At 40.9% G+C, this 18994-nt stretch overlaps 1 protein-coding gene across 1 annotated transcript in view; it reads left to right on the top strand.

Annotated features, from left to right (window-relative positions):
• The first annotated feature begins 978 nt into the window (after positions 1-978).
• Positions 979-18994, top strand: part of si:ch211-191a24.3 (tensin-3) — a 68850-nt gene continuing 50834 nt past the window's right edge. Inside the window, exons 1-11 of the mRNA XM_034179387.1 lie at positions 979-1152; positions 3002-3052; positions 3132-3254; positions 3342-3406; positions 5771-5854; positions 6668-6780; positions 8200-8260; positions 8353-8428; positions 8779-8908; positions 9075-9140; positions 13410-13514. Of these exons, the coding sequence (XP_034035278.1) occupies positions 1003-1152; positions 3002-3052; positions 3132-3254; positions 3342-3406; positions 5771-5854; positions 6668-6780; positions 8200-8260; positions 8353-8428; positions 8779-8908; positions 9075-9140; positions 13410-13514 (1024 nt within the window). The 5' untranslated portion in view covers positions 979-1002. The remainder of the gene's footprint in view (positions 1153-3001; positions 3053-3131; positions 3255-3341; positions 3407-5770; positions 5855-6667; positions 6781-8199; positions 8261-8352; positions 8429-8778; positions 8909-9074; positions 9141-13409; positions 13515-18994) is intronic.

Here is an 18994-nt window from a genome sequence, read left to right as displayed (position 1 = left end):
CTCATTTGCAAGTGAACTGAAAGCAGGGTTAGGGTTGACTGACATAAAGTTAGTCAAGTCAAAAATCAAGAAAAAATGCACAGAACCTGAATCATTTTGAAGAATGGTATATTTACACTTTCACTCCATTGTAACACAATGTGTGTGTGTGTGTGTCCCTCTCTGGTCCAAACTGCATGTTGGAATTGAGCCACACTTGACACACATATACCTTGAAATTTAGGAAGTGGCATAGGCTACAGAAAGAACTTTAGTAGTAGTACTAGTAGTCGTAGTAGTAGTAGTCGTAGTAGTGGTTAAGGGGAGAGACACTTTTGTGTTGCATCATCATCGGCAAGTGTGTGAAAAAGTTAGGGGTCATACTTTTCAATCTATTCTCTTCTTTTCCTTTAAACTTTTTACCTCTTCATGTCTGAAAGTAACAGTAGCATAGTAGTAGTAATAGCAGCTGTTCTTCCTGGGGCAGCTTTCGTCGTGCCCTAATTGGGCCCGTAATCAGCCAGTAAACAGATTTTTATGTTGAGTAAACTCAAACATTTATTGTAGTCAGTTGCCTTGAATCTTTATTTTTCTCATCTTTTATTTTATTGACAGTGTAGGTGTGCAGGAGCTGCTGAGTGAATGAGTGTTTGTAGGTCAGAGGTCATCATCTCTGATCCAGGCTCCTCTCAGTATCTTTAAAATGTCTGTGAATCATTTCTCTGTGGTCACAAGCTCAGCGAGTGATCCCGATGACGAAGCCTTTGGTTTCGTTCCTCTTTTTTTGACTTTTACCTCACTTTGGTTTTCATCACATGCAATAAAATATTTATGTATTTAATTATTTGATGGATAATTCTGACCATACATGAACTAAAACACCAAAGTAAACCACAGTTGGTGTTCACTGTTCCAGCTGATGCACAAGGACACAAACACTCTGAAAATATCAGCCAACCTGTCATGAAAATGAGACTTCCACAAAATCTGTGTTTGCAGGAGCTCATGTGACCAAAACCAACAATGGAGGAAAGACGCGGCATTGATTTGACCTATATCGGTGAACGCATCATCAACATATTCTGCCTCCATGAGTGTCCGCAGCAGATGTACCTGCAGGATCTGCAGGAGGTTCTTCTCATGCTGCAATCCAAGCATGGACACAACTGCATGGTGAGACACATCTAACAATCACACATTTAAATTAATTGCACTCCAGCTGAGTCCAGTTCTGAAGAGTTCTTGATGGGACTGTTTTCAATGCTTTATAACTACTGTTTCAAATGGAGGGAAAATTCTTTCATTCATGTCAAATCTGCATGATCAGTTTTGAAAGATTCATCTGGATGTGGTAAGCAGAAATCCATGTCCACATACCCTAACCCTTAACCAAAAGATGTAAGGAAATGATGCAAGGAGAGAGGTCAAGGACAAATTTTCTTACAAACATCACCTGATGCAGCACATCTGGATCAACTGCTGCTTTAATGTCACGAGTTACACCTGCTGAATCATACAAATTCTTCATTCATCAGCTCCTCAAAATATTTCCTCCACCTTCTTGACACACTCACCTCACTTGTCAGTGCATTTCCATAGGTATCCTTTGTCACCTGAACCTGCTGCACATCCTTTCATGCCCAGTTCCTTTGTCAAAACAAATCAGTACGAGTCCTTTTCTCCTTGCTGTGTTCAACTCCCTATATACCCTCTCCTTAGCCTTTGCCACATTTCTTTTCACCTTCTCATCTCTCTGATTATCCCAATTCTTTTTGCCAGTCTTTTTCTCTATATACTTTCCTGAAAATTTTCATTGTACCACCAAGTCTCACCTGTTCAGATGTAACAGCCAGTGTCTCCCTCACCACATGTGTGGTAGTTTTCTTTTGTCCAAATTCACTTCACCTCTCTCAACTCTTCCCTGAATCTCACACAACAGTCTTCCTCCTTCAGGTTTCACCATCCAAGCCTTGGTTCAGGTCTCACTCTCTTCCTCTTTTTTTTAAGCTCCAAAGTCATCCTACAAACTGCCATCAAATGCCGCCTAACTACACTTTTGTCTGATGCCACCTGACATTCTCCAGTTTCTTTTAGGTTGCATCTTCTACATCAGACATAGTGCAACCGTGTGCACCTTCCTCCACTCTTACTCATCACCCTGGTTTCCTCCTTCTTCTAAAAAATATTCAAGACATCCATTTCCATCCTTTTTGCAAGATCAACTACCATCTGTCCTTCCACATTCCTGTCTTTGATACCATATCTACCCATTACTTCATCATCACCTCTGTTTCTTTCACCAACATGCCCACTGAAGTCCGCTCCTATCACCACTCTTTCATGCTTGGGCACACTCTCCACCACCTCATCTAACTCACTCCAGAAATCTTCTTTCTCCTTTGTCTCACAACCTACCTGTAGGGCATATGTGCTGATGACATTTATCATCACCCCTTCAATTTCCGCAGTTTATTCACTTATAATTTATTTTAAATAATCAATTTGTAGTTATGTACAGAAATGCCAACATTTTAAAGTCATTGTAATGAATACTAAACCAATTAAAACACACATCTCTAACAGCCATTTTCCATCCATCCATTCATGAACCCATTTATTACAGTTAAAAGGGGGTCTAGAGGCTATTCCAGGAGTCAATGGGAGAGAGGTGGAGTTCACCCTGGACAGGTTGCGAGTCTATCACAGAGCCAACCCATGCAGATAAACTTACACAGTCCGACAGTCAATTTAGAGTCACCAGTTCACCCAACCTGCATGTCTATGGAAATGGGAGGAAGCTGGAGTACTTGGAGGGAACCGACGCAGCCACGGGGACAACATGCAAACTCCACACAGAAAGGACCAGGTGGGATTCAAACCTGGGACCTTCTAGCTGTGAGACAACCGTGCCAACCACTAAGCTGCCTGTTACCCTTTATGTACAACTTTTTGAAATTACTTTTTTAATAATTATCATAATTGTGTGTTTTTTTTTTTTTCGTAATTTCTGAACTTTATTCAGCTTATCAACCTGTCTGAGAAGAGCAACGCCCTCACCCAAATGAAGCCCAAGGTAACGAGCACTGTGTACACACTGTGATCCAGAAGGGGCAGCGGGTTGTTTCTTACGCTGTTTGTGGTTTATCTGTCAGGTTCTGGACATGGGTTGGGTGGACCTCTTGGCTCCTGACCTGGATCAGATCTTCAGTGTGTGCACAGCGATGGAGAAGTGGCTGCAAACACACCCAAAACATGTGGTGGTGCTACACTGCAGGGTAAACGTCCTGTTTGTGCACGGCTCACAGTGACATGTTTGTTACACTGCTGCTGGTGTCACATTGATTTATCATGTGGTTCAACAGGGGGGAAAAAGCCGGACTGGAGTCCTGGTGGCGTCTTATATCCACTTCACCAGTACGTCAGACAGGTAACACCGAGGACGTAATGTTAATTTGTTGAAATATAGAAAAAATAAATAAATATAGAAAAATAAATAAATAGAATTGTGCTTTATGACTGACAGGCTGTTAACCAAGATTATTTCTATGTGTGAACTGCAGCGACTGCTAAAAGTGCACATACTCTTTGAGTTTGTCCATTTTTGCACTGAAACTGAAATTTGATTTACTGGCTCCTCAATTATTGAATTATTTATTGTAATCAACATGATGCTGCAAGTATATTTTTTTAAACAAAGGAATTGTTATGTGAGGATTCTGTTTCATCTCAGTTTATTTTCTCAACAATATCATCTCAAAGAATGATCGGAATATCATAGCAGACTGCTGCGATAATTCAAACCCACAGACACAAGTAGCAGATGATCTCTTTGCACAACTGGCCCATCCAAGATTTAAGTAATAAAGGGCCTGACAGCCTGCACTGAAGATGATTTACGGTGCATCTGGAAAGTATTCACAGCTCTTATGTTACAGGTTTCTTCCAAAATAGATTAAATAAATTTTTTCCCCCACAAAATTCTACACTGAATTCCGTATAATGAAAATGTGAAAAAAGATTTTTGAAATGTTTTTTCAAATTTATATATATAAACCCTGAGAAATCACATGTACATAAATATTTACAGTCTTTGCCATGAAGCTCAGAATTGAGCTCAGGTGCCTCCTGTTTCCACTGTTCATCCTTGAGATGTTTTACAGCTTAATTGTTGTCCACCTGGGGTAAATTTAGTTGATTGGACATGATTTGGAAAGACACACACCTGTCTACATATAAGGTCCCACAGTTGACAATCAGAGCACAAACCGAGCATGAAGTCAAAGGAACTGTCTGTAGACAGCATTGTCTGGAGGCACAAATCTGGGGAAGGGTACAGAAACATTTCAGCTGCTTTGAAGGTCCCAGTGAGAACAGTGGCCTACATCATGTGTAAATGGAAGAAGATCGGATCCACCAGCACTCTTCCTACATCTGGCCGCCCGTCTAAACTGAACGATTGGGGGAGAGGGGCCTTAGTCAGGGAGGTGACCAAGAACCTGTTACTCACTCTGTCAGAGTTCCAGCATTCCTCTGTGGAGAGAGGAGAACCTTCCAGAAGGACAACCATCTCTGCAGCAATCCACCAATCAGGCCTGTATGGTAGAGTGGCCAAACAGAAGCCACTCCATAGTAAAAGGCACATGGCAGCCCACCTGGAGTTTGACAAAAGACACCTGAAAGACTCTCAGACCAGGAGAAACAAAATTCTCTGGTCTGATGAGACAAAGATTGAACTCTTTGGCATCATGTTTGGAGGAAACCAGGCACCATCCCTACAGTGAAGCATGGTGGTGGCAGCATCGTGCTGTGGGGATGTTTTTCAGCAGCAGCAACTGGGAGACTAGTCAGTATTGAGGGAAAGATAAATGCAGCAATGTACAGAGACATGAAAACCTGCTCCAGAGCGCTCTTGGCCTCAGAGTGGGACAACGGTTCATCTTTCAGCAGGACAATGACCCTAAGCACACAGCCAAGATATCAAAGGAGTGACATCAAGGCAACTGTGAATGTCCTTGAGTGGCCCAGCCAGAGCCCAGACCTGAATCTGACTGAACATCTCTGGAGAGAACTGAAAATGTCTGTGCATCGGCACTCCCCATCCAACTTGATGAAGCTTGAGAGGTGCTGCAAAGAGGAATGGGCCAAACTGTCCAAAGACAGGTGCACCAAGCTTGTGGCATCATATTCAAGAAGACTTGAGGCTGTAATTGCTGCCAAATGTACAACAACAAAGTATTAAGCAAAGACTGTGAATACTTATGTACAAGTAATTTCTTAGTATTTTATTTTTACTAAATTTGAAAAATTGAAAAAAAAAAAGTTTTTCATGTTGTCATTATGGGGTGTTGTGAGTAGACCTTTGAGGGGGAAAGATGAATTTAATCCATTTTGGAATAAGACTGTAACATAACTACATTGTAAATGTGGACAAAGTGAAGCGCTGTGAATATTTTCCAGATGCACCGTTGGTGAAGTGATCTGTGTTGTGACACAGTGCGAACTGTGTTGTTCACTGATAAGACGTGTTTACAGATCGAAGATCGCTGAGTGAACAATAAACGCACTGAACTCATCTGCTGTCTGCACCTTGTAAAGAGCAGCGCAGCTCAATGGAGGACTTTGAAAATTATCTGATTTCTGGACCCGGAATCCTGCTGCAGGACACATTTAATTTATGACCTCATGTGGATGATCTTCTTTAGTGTTTGCTTATTTGCTGGTTGTCTGTGTGATGATTAAAATCTTACACAGACACTTGAACACAAGATCTGAACATGTGCATGTCTCTCAGTGCAGAACTTTCTCTGGACCGTTTTGCCATGAGGAGGTTCTATACCGACCACCTCTCCGCTGTGATGACACCCTCACAAAGACGGTAAGAGCCGGCCTCTGCAGGAACTCTGCAGATCAAAGGTCAACTCTGCTTCTGCTCTTAGTTTCACAATATCCATGCTGACCTCAGAGTTATTAGCTCAGTGTTTGACCGGCTGAGCTGAAGGTGATGACATATCAGTTTTAAGAAGAAGGTTGCGTGACCATCAGAATGGATGATAGCATTGGCCAGGTCCACACACCAAGCCTTGTGGTACTCCAGTGGACAAGCAGTGTGTGTGAGTGTTAGACACCTGCTTCCTCTGAAGGGCTGCAGAAAGAAGTCCACGTCAAACGGTTCCTGCTATGTTCCAGCTGTTGGAGCTTGGATTTTGGGCGGATAATTGGAAGGCTGCTCACGCTGAATACGGCCCTTCTATATTACATCACATTCACAGGAAGAAATCCTCAGGAATTCAAAGAAATGTCTAGTTAAGCACAATAAATCCAGTGAGAGCTGAGCCGCTGACAGGAGCTTGACAGATGGACTCAACATAATGCATGATGGGAAGAGCATTCAGGAGGTAAGACCAAGAAATCACTGAGAGGAGGTGGGAGGAGTTTTCTGGTGCCATTGTCAGTCGTAACGTCAGAGTTGTATCATGGGAGGAAGAATGCTCAAAATCTGGAGGTCAGCAGAATGTGCATTCAGGAGCAGATGGCTCACTTTACTGCAACGTTGGTGTTATTTTATAGATATCCTCCTGCAGGCAGTGTGCAGATATATGAATGAAGATGCAGCCATGCACACAGATGACTCTTACATGATGTTTTACACTGTTTTGCATGAATGAAAAGATTTCTCTCTTTGCTTCAGGTATGTGTGGATGCTGGGGAGCATGTTAATGGGAGATTTACAGATGTGCTCCTCTCCATGTTTCCTCCTCTGTGTTGTTCTTCATGGACTTCCTCAAATACAACCAGGTGGAGGTAAGCAACTCACACCTGAGTCAGCTAAGAGCTCAAAGTGACCAGTGGAGGAGATCTCTTCCTCTCTTCTCTATCCTTCCTTAAAAAGAAGAAAAAAAAAAAACCTTTTAAGATGAAGTCCAATGCCTCAGTTCAATTTATTTGTATTTCACCAAATCACATCACAGGTCGTCTCAAGGTGCTTCACAAGAGCAGGGTCCAAAAGAGTCCATAACTCAGTTGGTTGATCATCCATTCTGGCAACCGCAACAATATAAAACATCATCATAAAGCAACGCAACATACAAGATATTTGTTACAACAAACAGCAATGAAGTAAAACTTGGAAAACAATAATAAAAATCATCAGCATACAATTCAAACACTTAAAACAAAGGGTAAACATGCCAATTAAAACCACTAAATCATTTATAAGACACAGAAAACAGACCAGCCTTATTACAATAATGGCCTGTGATCAGCTGACTTCTTCTTCACCCTCAGAACACACAACAAAACTAGATCCCGAGAACAGACAGCAGAGCCAGGTACATATGAATATATGGAGCCCCAAGTCAATTAAATGAAATCATATGAAGTGGCTATTGATACATATCATATTCTGCCAATAAGCACAACATCCAATGACAACCTGCTGTGATCGTACAGCATCTAATGAGAAACCAGTGACAGTGAAGCTACACAGAAAGAAACGGATGAATTTCAAGCTCAAGATGTTTGGGTTGGGAATGAACCATGACATGGGATAGTTTAAATTACAACGGGTGCTGTACTTCAAACAAATTGTGCTTTGCATGCACTTTAATTTGGGATTACATTAATTTACCCAAAGGAAATCCTGCTGAAAACTGTTTTTTTTTTTTTTCCTGGGATTTCCTTGTTTCTGTGTTGCGTTGTGAATACAGTGGAGTACAGTGAAGACTTAAAATGATGATTCTGAGGCTTCATTCATCTGCTTTGGTGGCAAATCCTCCAGAAAGTGACACTGAACATGTGCAAGATGACGTGAAGCCCTGCAACACATTTATGAAAAAAAATAAATAAAACAAATTAAATTAAATACAGAGAGAAAAGTTTGGAAAGTATAAAGTAAAGTAAAGTTTCCATCTGTTAGAGGTGAGACAGGAAAATCACTAACATGCTCTTGAGCAAGGATCTTGATCCCCAAGTTGCATGGTGTGTGAATATGAGGCATCACTGTAAAGTGTTTTGATTGTCCGCATCACTTGGAAAAGTGCTGCAGAAATGTGGTTCATTTAATAATTCATCTCTTGCTGATCTGTCCCCTAGTGGATAAACTTTAGAACTCTCAGGAAACAAAAATGAGCAAGAACTTCTTCTATACATACAGTCTGGATAGTTAATGTAATGTCTTGTGTTGTGACCTTTTGACCTTTTGGGTTCAACTCTTCTTGTTAGGATGTTCTCTGTTCCTGAGAGTTTACCAGAGTCTACAAGCTGTCTGCACATCACCAGTCTAGTAAGAAATTAGCCAGGAAGTGTGCAAATTAAACGTGAGAGGATGCAGCAGCAGTGTGGAGTAACAGCAACGTGAGTTTGTTTGTATTTCAGTCATGTGACTGCAGCTCAGACAGAGCGGCTCTACTTTGTTCTGCAACCTGCACAGCTGCTCAAAGGGGACATCATGGTGAGTGTGAACGAAACTTTAATCATTTGTGTAGTCAGAAGAACTGGTGATTATTGTGTGTCAAAAAATCCCATCAAACTCCAGAATAGAGCTGTTTACATTTTCTGATCATTTCAACTAATTCCATGGAGATAAACTGAAAATATTTAGATGTTTGAGTAATTTTGCTCATAAACAGATATAAATGCTGATGATTATATAACATCCTTGCTGGAGGTGAGAGTAATTGGACAATATCAATTAAGCCTGGTTCAATTAAAACCTGTTTTTGTGTGGCGTTCAGGGACCTAAAGGCCCAGTCAGATTTTTCAGTATTTATTCTGGTGATGCTTTTGTTTCTCTGATTGTAGGTGGCTTGTTATGATAAAAACAGCCGATCGGCCAGTCGTCAGCTCATCTTCCGACTCCAGTTTCACACAGGTGTCACACATGGACACGCCCTCACCTTCTTGAAGGCGGAGCTTGACTGTGCCAATGAAGGTTTGTATATTCTGATTTTGTTTTATCACCCGGCTTCATTCTGTCATCAGACTGGAACCGACAAATACTCCAGTGTGAACATGAAACGGGATGTTACCATGGCAACAAACGAGCTGCACAGGTGTGCAGTTCCCTTTGTGATGTCACTCTTATCTTTGTGTTCCAGACTGTCGGTTCCCAGAAGATGGAAAAGTGGAGCTGATGCTGTCAGACGGCCCTGAGAACTTTAAAGGTTTCAAAAATAACCTTTCCTCGTCGACTTTTATCAGATTAAAAGTGACGCTGCCTCAAGGCCACATAAATGCAGCCAACAGACACAAAACACAAAACCTATAAGTGGTTGGAGCCTGAAAACAAAAGATTAACAGTATAAAATAGAGTAGAAAGGCCACATACACGTCAAAATAATTTAGAATAAATATTTGAACCACTGTATGAATGGGTTCGACCAATCAGCACAATTGTTACGTTTGTATCACCCAGCAGGGGGCGATGTTGCAGAGCAAGAACATATTCCGAAGTCATGAGTGTTTAGACCTCCAGCTCTTACTTTCATGGTTGATTCATTTGTTGATTTATTGTTGTAATGAATCATTTCTTTCATTACAAAATGAAAGAAAAAAAAACCTCATAAATGCCCATAAACAATTGCTCAGAAGCCAGGAGATACTCTCAAATTACTCAATTTGACCAAAAACAGCCCTAAATCCAATTATTATTTTAAATTTATTTTGACAAGTAATCAAAAATATCTTCATCTTTTGTGTTGATGAGCTTTACCTGATTTCTCTTTAGGTTTGAAGTCTTCTCAAGGCTGTTCACACAGGAACTCAAAGCATTTGAGCATCAAACCACCAACCTTCCAGTGGCTGGAAGGTTGGACAACAATCTGATCTGATCTTAAAATCAGTTTGCTACTATCTTAAAGCAATTTACACATAAACAATTGGTATGGGTGGGCCGGTTTTATGTCCTGCACATGCACATAATAAATGTATTTTTCCAGTTATAGTGATGTTACTTCATGATGTTTTAGTGACCTCATCATGATGTCATTCATAAAACAATGTCATCCTGAGTGATATAACCTTTGACTCACATTTCCAGCTGTATTAGTTCCAGAGATATACTGAAAAATGTGTTTGTAAACACATTTATGATGTCATTTTGTGTCTTTGTGATGTCATCATAATTTTTCACATACCATGTGATGACAAATGATTTGCTCGTTGGTATAAACTTAACATAGTCTTTCTATTCTGATTGGCTGAAGCGATATTCAGGAAACTGCCTTTTTTGGGAATATATTTTTTTGACAACATCTTTGACCTTTGAACTTTGACCGATCTCTTCTAATAGTTAATCATCTGGAGATACACATATGAGGAATATTCCTGCCAAGTTTTGCGAAAATCTGCTCACCTCTTTCTGAGTTATTTTGTACACAGGCAGGCAGATGGAAGCAGTTTAAAATGTGTCTTGGAGCTTATCATTTTAAAATCTAGTTTAAAATAGTTTTGTTTGTTTAAAATCACTGTAGAAGCAAATCACAGTTTAATTCATATTAATGGGACTCTGACAGTAGGCCCTGAGGCCTGCTGGTGCTAATCTCTGGAATCCGTAGAGTTGGGCAGATGAAAGTCTGACTCCTTCTGGATGTGATGCCAGTTACACCCCTAGCCAAGGACATTGACAGCTGGCTGGACTGAGACAATGTAGATTCAGTGTCTTGACTGTTCTCAGTGTAATGTAACATCTCATCAAGAAGGAAGCTGAAAGCAACTGTCTGTTTTGTAATAATTTTAAGTCTGAATAAAGTCGGTTTAAGACATTTTACTTCTGGGATAGAGCCTTTAAAAGACAATGAGAATTACAAATATGAGGTTTAAATCTGTTTTAAACATATTTAAATTATTTAAGAAATTATTTAAATCAGTCTGTCACTTTAAAATCCATTTATGTCACAGTGTTATGTTTACTTGCAAAATGACTTCAGCAATTTCTCTATTTTCTGGACTATATGTCGCACCAGAATATTAGTCGCATCTGTCATGAAAAGGTGTCATGAAGTGGGAAAAGTCATACAGTATATAAGTCACATCGGTCTGTTGGATGGATTTATAGGTCTACCGCTTCATGAAAAAAAAGAAGCAAAATCAATTTTGTTGGCACACTGTTTATTCATAATGCAAACATTTTGTTAGCAAGCAGAAGCTTCTGGATAATTAATGTTACTATTGTTGTTATTGTTGTTGTTCATTTGGCTGCTCCCGGTTTTGTTCGGGTCACCACAGCGGATACAGCCAGATCCACATTGGTAATTGGCACAAGTTTTACACCGGATGCCCTTCCTGACGCAACTCCAGTTTTACCTGGAGAAACACACACAGCCGCTGATGTTCCAAAGAGGTCTCCCATCCAAGTACTAACCAGATCCTGCTCTGCTCAGCTTCTGAGATCTGACGGGATCAGGCTTACACAGAGCAGACCGGCTGCTGGATAATTAATGTCACTGTACGAGGCAAAAAAAAAAAAAAACTGAATAGACTGCTTCTTGTTCACAAAAAACAGACAAAAACTTTATGCAAAGTACCCGGATGCAGGGAACTTGGGCAGTAATGCGATCCATAATACCCACCCACCTCTTCCTTGAAGTTTTGTGTTTTAATTTGGAGTCCCCCAGGGTTCTATCCTGGGACCCATCCTTTTTGCTCTTTATTCCCACTCAGAGAGATTTAAAAAAAAACATGACGTGGCCTACCAATTTTATGCTGATGATTGTCAAATCTACATGCCTATTGCTAAAAACAGCCTTTGCCCCCTGACACCCCTACTCGACTGTCTGTGTGACGTCAAGGCTTGGTTGTCACAGAATGTTTTGAAACTTAATGAGGGCAAGACAGAGGTTATGTTGTTTGGAAGTACCCTCATTGACTTGGGACCTCTTAAGGATTTTGTATGTCCCAAGGTCACCAGCCTTGGCGTCACGATAGACAGCGATTTTAATTTGATAAATAAATCAATGGTGTTTTGAAATTGTGCTTTTATCATCTTCGTCTTTTATCAAAGGTAAAACCGTTTTTATCTTTCAACCTTTTTGAACAAGTTGTGCACTCTTTTATTTCAAGTCGTCTGGACTACTGTAATGCACTTTATTTCAGCATTAGCCAACGGGCTCTTTCTCGTTTGCAATTAGTCCAGAACACTGCAGCGCGACTTTTAACAGGAACCTGGAAGCGTGATCACATAACCCCAATTCTTGCATCTTTGCACTGGCTTCCTATTAATTTTAGAATTGATTTTAAGATTTTATTGTTTGTTTTTAAAGCTTTGAATGGAATGGCCCCTCCATACATCACTGACCTCCTACAAATTTACTCTCCGGCGTGTGCTCTGAGGTCTAAGGGCCATTTCCAGCTCGTGGTACCCAAGACGAGACTTAAAACCAGGGGGGGCAGGGCTTTCTATGTGGCTGGCCTCAGACTTTGGAACGCTCTGCCCCTCCATGTCTGAACAGCCCCCACAGTGGAGTGTTTTAAGTCTCGTCTGAAGACCCACTTTTATTCTCTGCTTTTTAACACTGCGTGAGTTGTGTGGTCCTCTGTTTTATTGGTTTTGTTTTTATTTTGGTAGATTTTATTGGTTTTATCTTTTGTATGCTGTATGTATTTATTTATTTATCTTGCACATTTTTGTTAATTTTATTGTTAATTTTCTTATTTTTAATTTTTGACTACTGGGGTTTTATCTATCATGATTCTATTGTATGTGAAGCACTTTGGAACATTTTTGTTGTTAAATGTGCTATATAAATAAAGTGGATTGGATTGGATTGGATTAATTCAGAGAACTCCTGATGCAATAATTTTTTTGTTGTTTTTAACAGTACTTTTTTGTTTTATCTACTTTTATTAATTTTATTGTTTTCCACTGCTATACATATTTTTCACTCTAAATCTTAGTATTTTTGTACACTGCCATATTGTTTTGGAAAAAAGCTAATAAATATATTTTTAAAAAAGTATGTGGATGCAGCGTTACACATTTGCACATTGAACTCACTAAATGTAAATAACCTTGAAGTTAGCCTTACCTTAGCCACGATGCCCACCTCAGTTGCAGTTGTCCCATATAGTGCAAACAAGTTGAGCGATAAGTAGGGGCTTGTTCTCTAAGACCCTGATCTTAATCTAGGTTTTTAATTGTCATGCGTATATATGGTGCCATCTTGTGGCTGTAGATGATAATGCAGTATATTTTTAACATATAAGTCACTTCATTTCACAGGACCAGACAAAACTTGTTGAAAAAGCATGAAATAATCCAGAAAATACAGTTACTGATGATCAAAAGATGTGGTGATTGTATTGATTGTTTCAGATCACATGTTCTGTATAACACACTGACGTAAAAGCCTCCATCCTTCAGTGACTCAGTCAGGAAGTCGTGGATCGGCTGATGCCGTTGTTGCTGATGAACTGGAGCTTTTTGTCTCTTGCAGGCAGAACGCTGTGGCAGAACCCACTCTCTGTGACCGTGGACTATGACACCTTGGACCCTGTGGTGAGAAGAGATTCATATCAAGCCACGCTCACTCCTAAAAGTGGTAAGATCCAGCTGCTTCTGATGAGAAAGTCTCCTGACTGTCCATCATTTTTTTTGTCCTCTGATGTTGACGACTTGTGGATTTCCGCATAATTTCGTTATGATCTTTAAATTAAGTGCTCTCATTGTCATGGTTACTTTGTGTCCATGACTTTTAAAGGTCAAAAGTTCTATTTATTGTCAGTGTTATAGAAACAGCAAAAGATAATTATCGATAAATAATAATTATCAATAAATAAATAAAAATATTACAGTGCATCTGGAAAGTATTGACAGTGCTTCACTTTTTCCAAATTTTTCTTATGTTACAGCCTTATTCCAAAATGGATGAAATTCATTTTTTCCTCAAAATACTACACACAATACCACATAATGACAATGTGAAAAAAGTTTTTTTTTTGTTTTTTTCTGAGCTCAGGTGCCTCCTGTTTCCACTGATCATTCTTGAGATGTTTCTAGAGCTTAATTGGACTCCAACCAGGGTGAATTCAGTTAATTGGATATGAAATGGAAAGGCACACAGCTGTCTACATGCAAGGCCCCAAAGTTGACCATGCATGTCAGTGCACAAACCAAGCATGAGTTCAAAGGAACTGTCTGTAGACCTCCAAGACAGGATTGTCTGAAGGCACAAATCTGGGGAAGGGCACCGAAACATTTCTGCATTTCTTTGAAGGTCCCAATGAGCACAGCAGCCTCCATCATTTGTTAATGGAAGATGTCTGGATCCACCAGGTGCTGCAAAGAGGACTGGGACAAACAGCCCAAAGATAGGTGCACCCAGCTTGTGGCATCATATTCAAGAAGACTTGAGGCTGTAATTGCTACCAAAGGTGCAACAACAAAGTATTGAGCAAAGGGTGTGAATACTTATGAACATGTGATTTCTTAGTTATTTATATTTAATAAATTTGCAAAAATTAAAAATGTTGTCATTATGGGGTGTTGTGTGTAGGATTTTGTGGAAAAATGAATTTACTCCTTTTTGGAGTTAGGCTGTAACATAACAAAATGTAGAAAAAATGGAGCGCTGTGAATACTTTCCAGATGCACCGTAAATGTTCGTAAAAATCAAATATTAAAAGGCATATCAGATATTATACTAGTGTGCAAGTGGTGCAAAAAACAAAAAACAAAAACAAAAAAACAACAACAAAACAAGTGTGTATACTCAGTTTTCCCAACATCAGAAAGGCCAAAGGTCAGTCATTGGGGTCAAGGTCATGGCTGTAAATTTGGTGCATCAATATAGGTTGACCCTGAATCTGCCCTGAAAAAAAAAAAAAATCATTTTGGCAAAGGTCAAGGAATATCGGGATTTACCGGGATTTGGACCAAATGTGGTTCATGCTGAGGTGGATTCCAGAAGTTCTCAGGCAACATCAATCACTTGAGTGAAGGTCAGCATCAGTGGGGACAAATGTCAGATTGCTGCAGCTTAAAAACACAAACGTGCACATTTCTTGGTTTTACCGTTATTACTGATATGTGTCCACTGGCGTCGCTTGACCTCGTGCTGTGTGCAGCTTGTTTGTCAGGAGGTTCTGGGTTCTTGTACAGATATTCATCAACATGACGGCTTCTAACTGCCATGGTTACAAAGGGTTCTTTGTCGCATTTTGGGAAAGGGTGTAACGACAGGCCAGACTCAAAAATTTACAGGCGTCTGTTTTTCAGGAGTTTCCATTTAATCAGATGGATTCATGTCCACACTCAAAACACCCCACAAAAACAACAACCTGCGTCCAAACAGTTGCAACGGGCAAACCACGGTCCAATGCTCCACTTCCAGCTGCTTCATCTGAAGGACTTTAGATGTATCAGTGAGGAAGAAGTGAATGTAAACAGGGCAGACGTGCACATGCTGGCGTATGGTGGCCCAAACATGCAAAATGCATTCAGTTCATGTTCTGGTCCGGTTCACTTCACTCTGATTTGCTTGTGAAATGTTGTTTGTACATGGTGGGTCCAGCAGGCTCCCTCCAGATCTGTTCTGGTTTGGGTCTATCCAATCAGGATTAAGAACTAGACAGCAGGAGCCATAATATTCTGGCTCATGAAGTCATGATTTCTGAAATGTAGTTTTATTGCCTGGCTAATGTGCTTTATTTTGACATCATTTTTGCTGTTTGTTTACTGTTACGTTCACATGTGTTAGCTCAAAGTCAGTCATCATGGAGAAGCATGAACATCAGGAATATGACGGTTCCACAGCTGAGAAAATGTCCTGTTGTAAGGGGCGTTCCCTGCAGTGGAAAACTAAGCCTGGAGCCGATGAATCTCCTTGAGGAAGTAGCACACGTTTATCCCATTTTGTAGAAATGTGACCACGAAGCGACAGAAAGAAAGTGACGGTGGACAGCTGTGTTCGCGATCTCAATGGGACAGCCGTGATGTGGACACGGGACTTGAAGCGTGTCACCGATGTTACCTGCGTACTGACTGAGAAAGACTCAAGCTACACAAATGTGACAACGGCTATCGGACATTTACCGATCGCCATGCAGAACAATATTCTACATGGCTAACGTGCTAACGCAGCAGATGTAGAAACAGCGGGATACGGTTGTGTTTCAGGGTTTGTATTTATTACTACTTCATTTGTGGTTATCCAGTCTCATTAAGATGTATTTGATTTTTTTTTTTTTCTGAATACACAGTGGGCTACAAAGGAGCCAGAAATACATTGGTCGGCAAACCTCGGAAGATTTAGGCAAAAACAAATAATGCGCCCCCTGTGGCGGTACATAAGCGCCTACATGAGGTACGAATTGACCGTAGGTGTGAGTGAGAGAGTAAATGTTTGTCTATATGTCTCGACTCTGCAATAGACTGGCGCCTTGTCCAGACTGAACCCCGCCTCTCGCCCACTCAAACAGGCTCCACCCCCCTGCTCCACCCCGTGACCCTTCAGTGTAATAAATGAGTTGAGGAAATCGATGGATGGTTTCCTCAACTGTTGCAAATTCTGAAATGTTTTCATCTTGCATTAAACATTGTTGTGTTGCAGTTAATGTTGTCTTGTTGTAAAAGTTGTTGTTGTCTTGTTCTGTCATTTTAATGAAAGATGTGTTTTGATAAATGTTGCGTAGTTTTCACTAAATTTAAAAAAAAAATATCTTTCTCTTTTTTAGAGAATGCTGTTAGTGATGTTTTTCTACAATATATTTTCTTGCTGTAAGGTTATGTTGTGTTAGTGTTTCTGTTTTTTTTTTTTTTGCAAAATGTTCTTGGGTTTTGCACCAATGGAGCTGTCATAACACACACATACATGCACACACTTCCTTTCTGTCATTCATTTCATCACCTTCATCTCTTTCTTCTCTTTATCTGCTTTCTATCTCTCCATCTCTCTCAAGTTCAAGTTGCACTTTTTTCCTGTCCCTCCCATCCACACTCAGTCTGCTGAAGCCCCGCCCACATGTTTACATTCTCCTCACCATATTTGGCCTCCTCAAGGTCTTCGTGTTTTTCCTCTTTTTTCTTTCCTGAAGTGTTCTGTGAGCCGTACACAGTCTTCACCTGTGTGTCACAGCGCCTCCTTGGTCAGGATGGGGGAGTGTGTGTGGGGGTGGGGTGTGTGTGTGCAGGAAACGGGGGGGGGGACAAGGCGAAAGTCAAAAGGATGTGAAGGCGGGGACTCCTGGAGGAGGCGAGGAAAAAGTGCAGGAATGACAAAGAGGGGATGAAGGGGGGCTGGAAGCACCTTCACAGGAAGAACGTTCTGTAGCAGGCGGAGAAACAACAGCAAAGTGAGTCCACAGCCAATCGGATCTGGATCCGCTCCGGCGCCTTTTTATCCCTCTCCCCCTTTCATCCTTACCCTCTTTTACTCTATCCTGATTGTTCCCTCTTTTCCTTGCTTTCTCTCTATCTCTGAGGCGAGTCCTTCCATCCTGTTTTTCTTCTGGGAAACAGTGAAAGTTTGCTCCCAGTCATGTAAGTACTCCTTTACCGGACCTGTGAGAGCAGCCGTGAGGTTTTACCATGTGCATGTCTGGTATTTGAGTTTTATTGCCGTTCTGGACTTCAGAGGTTCTGGCTGCACGGCTCACAGGGCTGCTCTGCTTTTGTTACTCTACGCTGCTCATATCTTCTTGAAGTGTAGCAAGCTTTTGGAAGAGAACGGGTTCTGCTCACTGTTATCATGATGCAGTTAAACCAGTTACCGACTCTGTGATAGGAGATGTGATAACTGAAATCACAAGCAAGGTTTTGACCTTGATGGACCTTTCATAGTCGTTCACTTTGTTGAAGAGGAAACCTGAAATAGCAAATGCTTCTAAATTACAGATGTTTTTTTTATTTCTTGTGGTCACCTTGTTTAGGTTAGAATTTCCTGGAAACCCATATCGTCTATGATCTCGACGCTGTTCCTGTTCTGGACTCTGCTCATGGCAACATATTACTGTCCAAGAGAAAAGTCCTGAGAGGTCAACACCTCTTCTTCTCACGTCTGTTTGTTGATGCACACATGTTGATTTGATGGAGATCTAACCTTTGGCCCCAATGACTTTGACCTTCATTTCAATGATTGACTTTTCACTAATTTTTACCGGGCAATTCTCAGATCCACCTAAATCCAGTATGTGTGCTAAGTGCTGTCCAAATCAGGTTCAAAATTCAATGTTTTGATTTTGATCCAAAGGACCTTCACCTTTAAAAAATGAACCCTTTAAGAGTGATTCCTGGGTTGACCTTTGTCCCCATGCCAAGTTTGAGAAAAAAAAAAAAAAAATCCACCTTGACTCCAGTGTTTGACTTTGGCTCGCCGGGACAATTCCAGAACTGACCTACATATGTGTGCCATTAGAGAGAAGAATAAAGAATTTTGACCTTTGACCCTGATGACCTTGACCTTTGCTAAAATAAGGCCTTTAAGGGCACTTCGTCACTGAATGTGTTGGGGCGTGGGCAGGAGACAGGACACATCATGATAATAGTTAGGACACAGCTAGTTAATACTGTCCACTCCTGCTCACTTTCTTGGTCTGGAATATGTCAGAGAGTGTCTGACTTCACCAGCAGCCAAATTCAGATCTTTTTGTTCATGTTTGTTTGGTCATGAAGATTTTGATAGTCACAGATGAGATGCTGCTGTTGTGCATGTTAAGTAGCTGTGTAGTGATAATGTAGGATGTCCAAGTCCAGCCCCTCATCCACATCATGACACCTGGGTAACTGACCAAGTCGAGGATCGCCTGTTGGGGTGAAATACGGTGAGGACCTTGTGTGTCCTGGGGCCACTATGGTAGCCTGGATGGCTCAACAGAAACCATGAACATGAGAAGACTAATGGGGCTCTGGTGAAACAAGAAGTCCTGTGAAGGTGGACGAAGGCTGCAGCAGGTCCTCAGACGCCGATCGTCTGGGATTCCCCAGCCACTGGACTAGCTCAGGATCTGTCAAGGACCGTGTGCTTGTCGGTGTGCAACAACATTCCTATGATAAACAAACCAATGCACAGGCATCTCTGGATCA

The sequence above is a fragment of the Thalassophryne amazonica genome, chromosome 10 (assembly GCF_902500255.1).
Source record: "Thalassophryne amazonica chromosome 10, fThaAma1.1, whole genome shotgun sequence".
NCBI classification, from domain to species: Eukaryota; Metazoa; Chordata; class Actinopteri; order Batrachoidiformes; family Batrachoididae; genus Thalassophryne; species Thalassophryne amazonica.
This window is presented reverse-complemented; position numbering and strand designations above follow the sequence as displayed.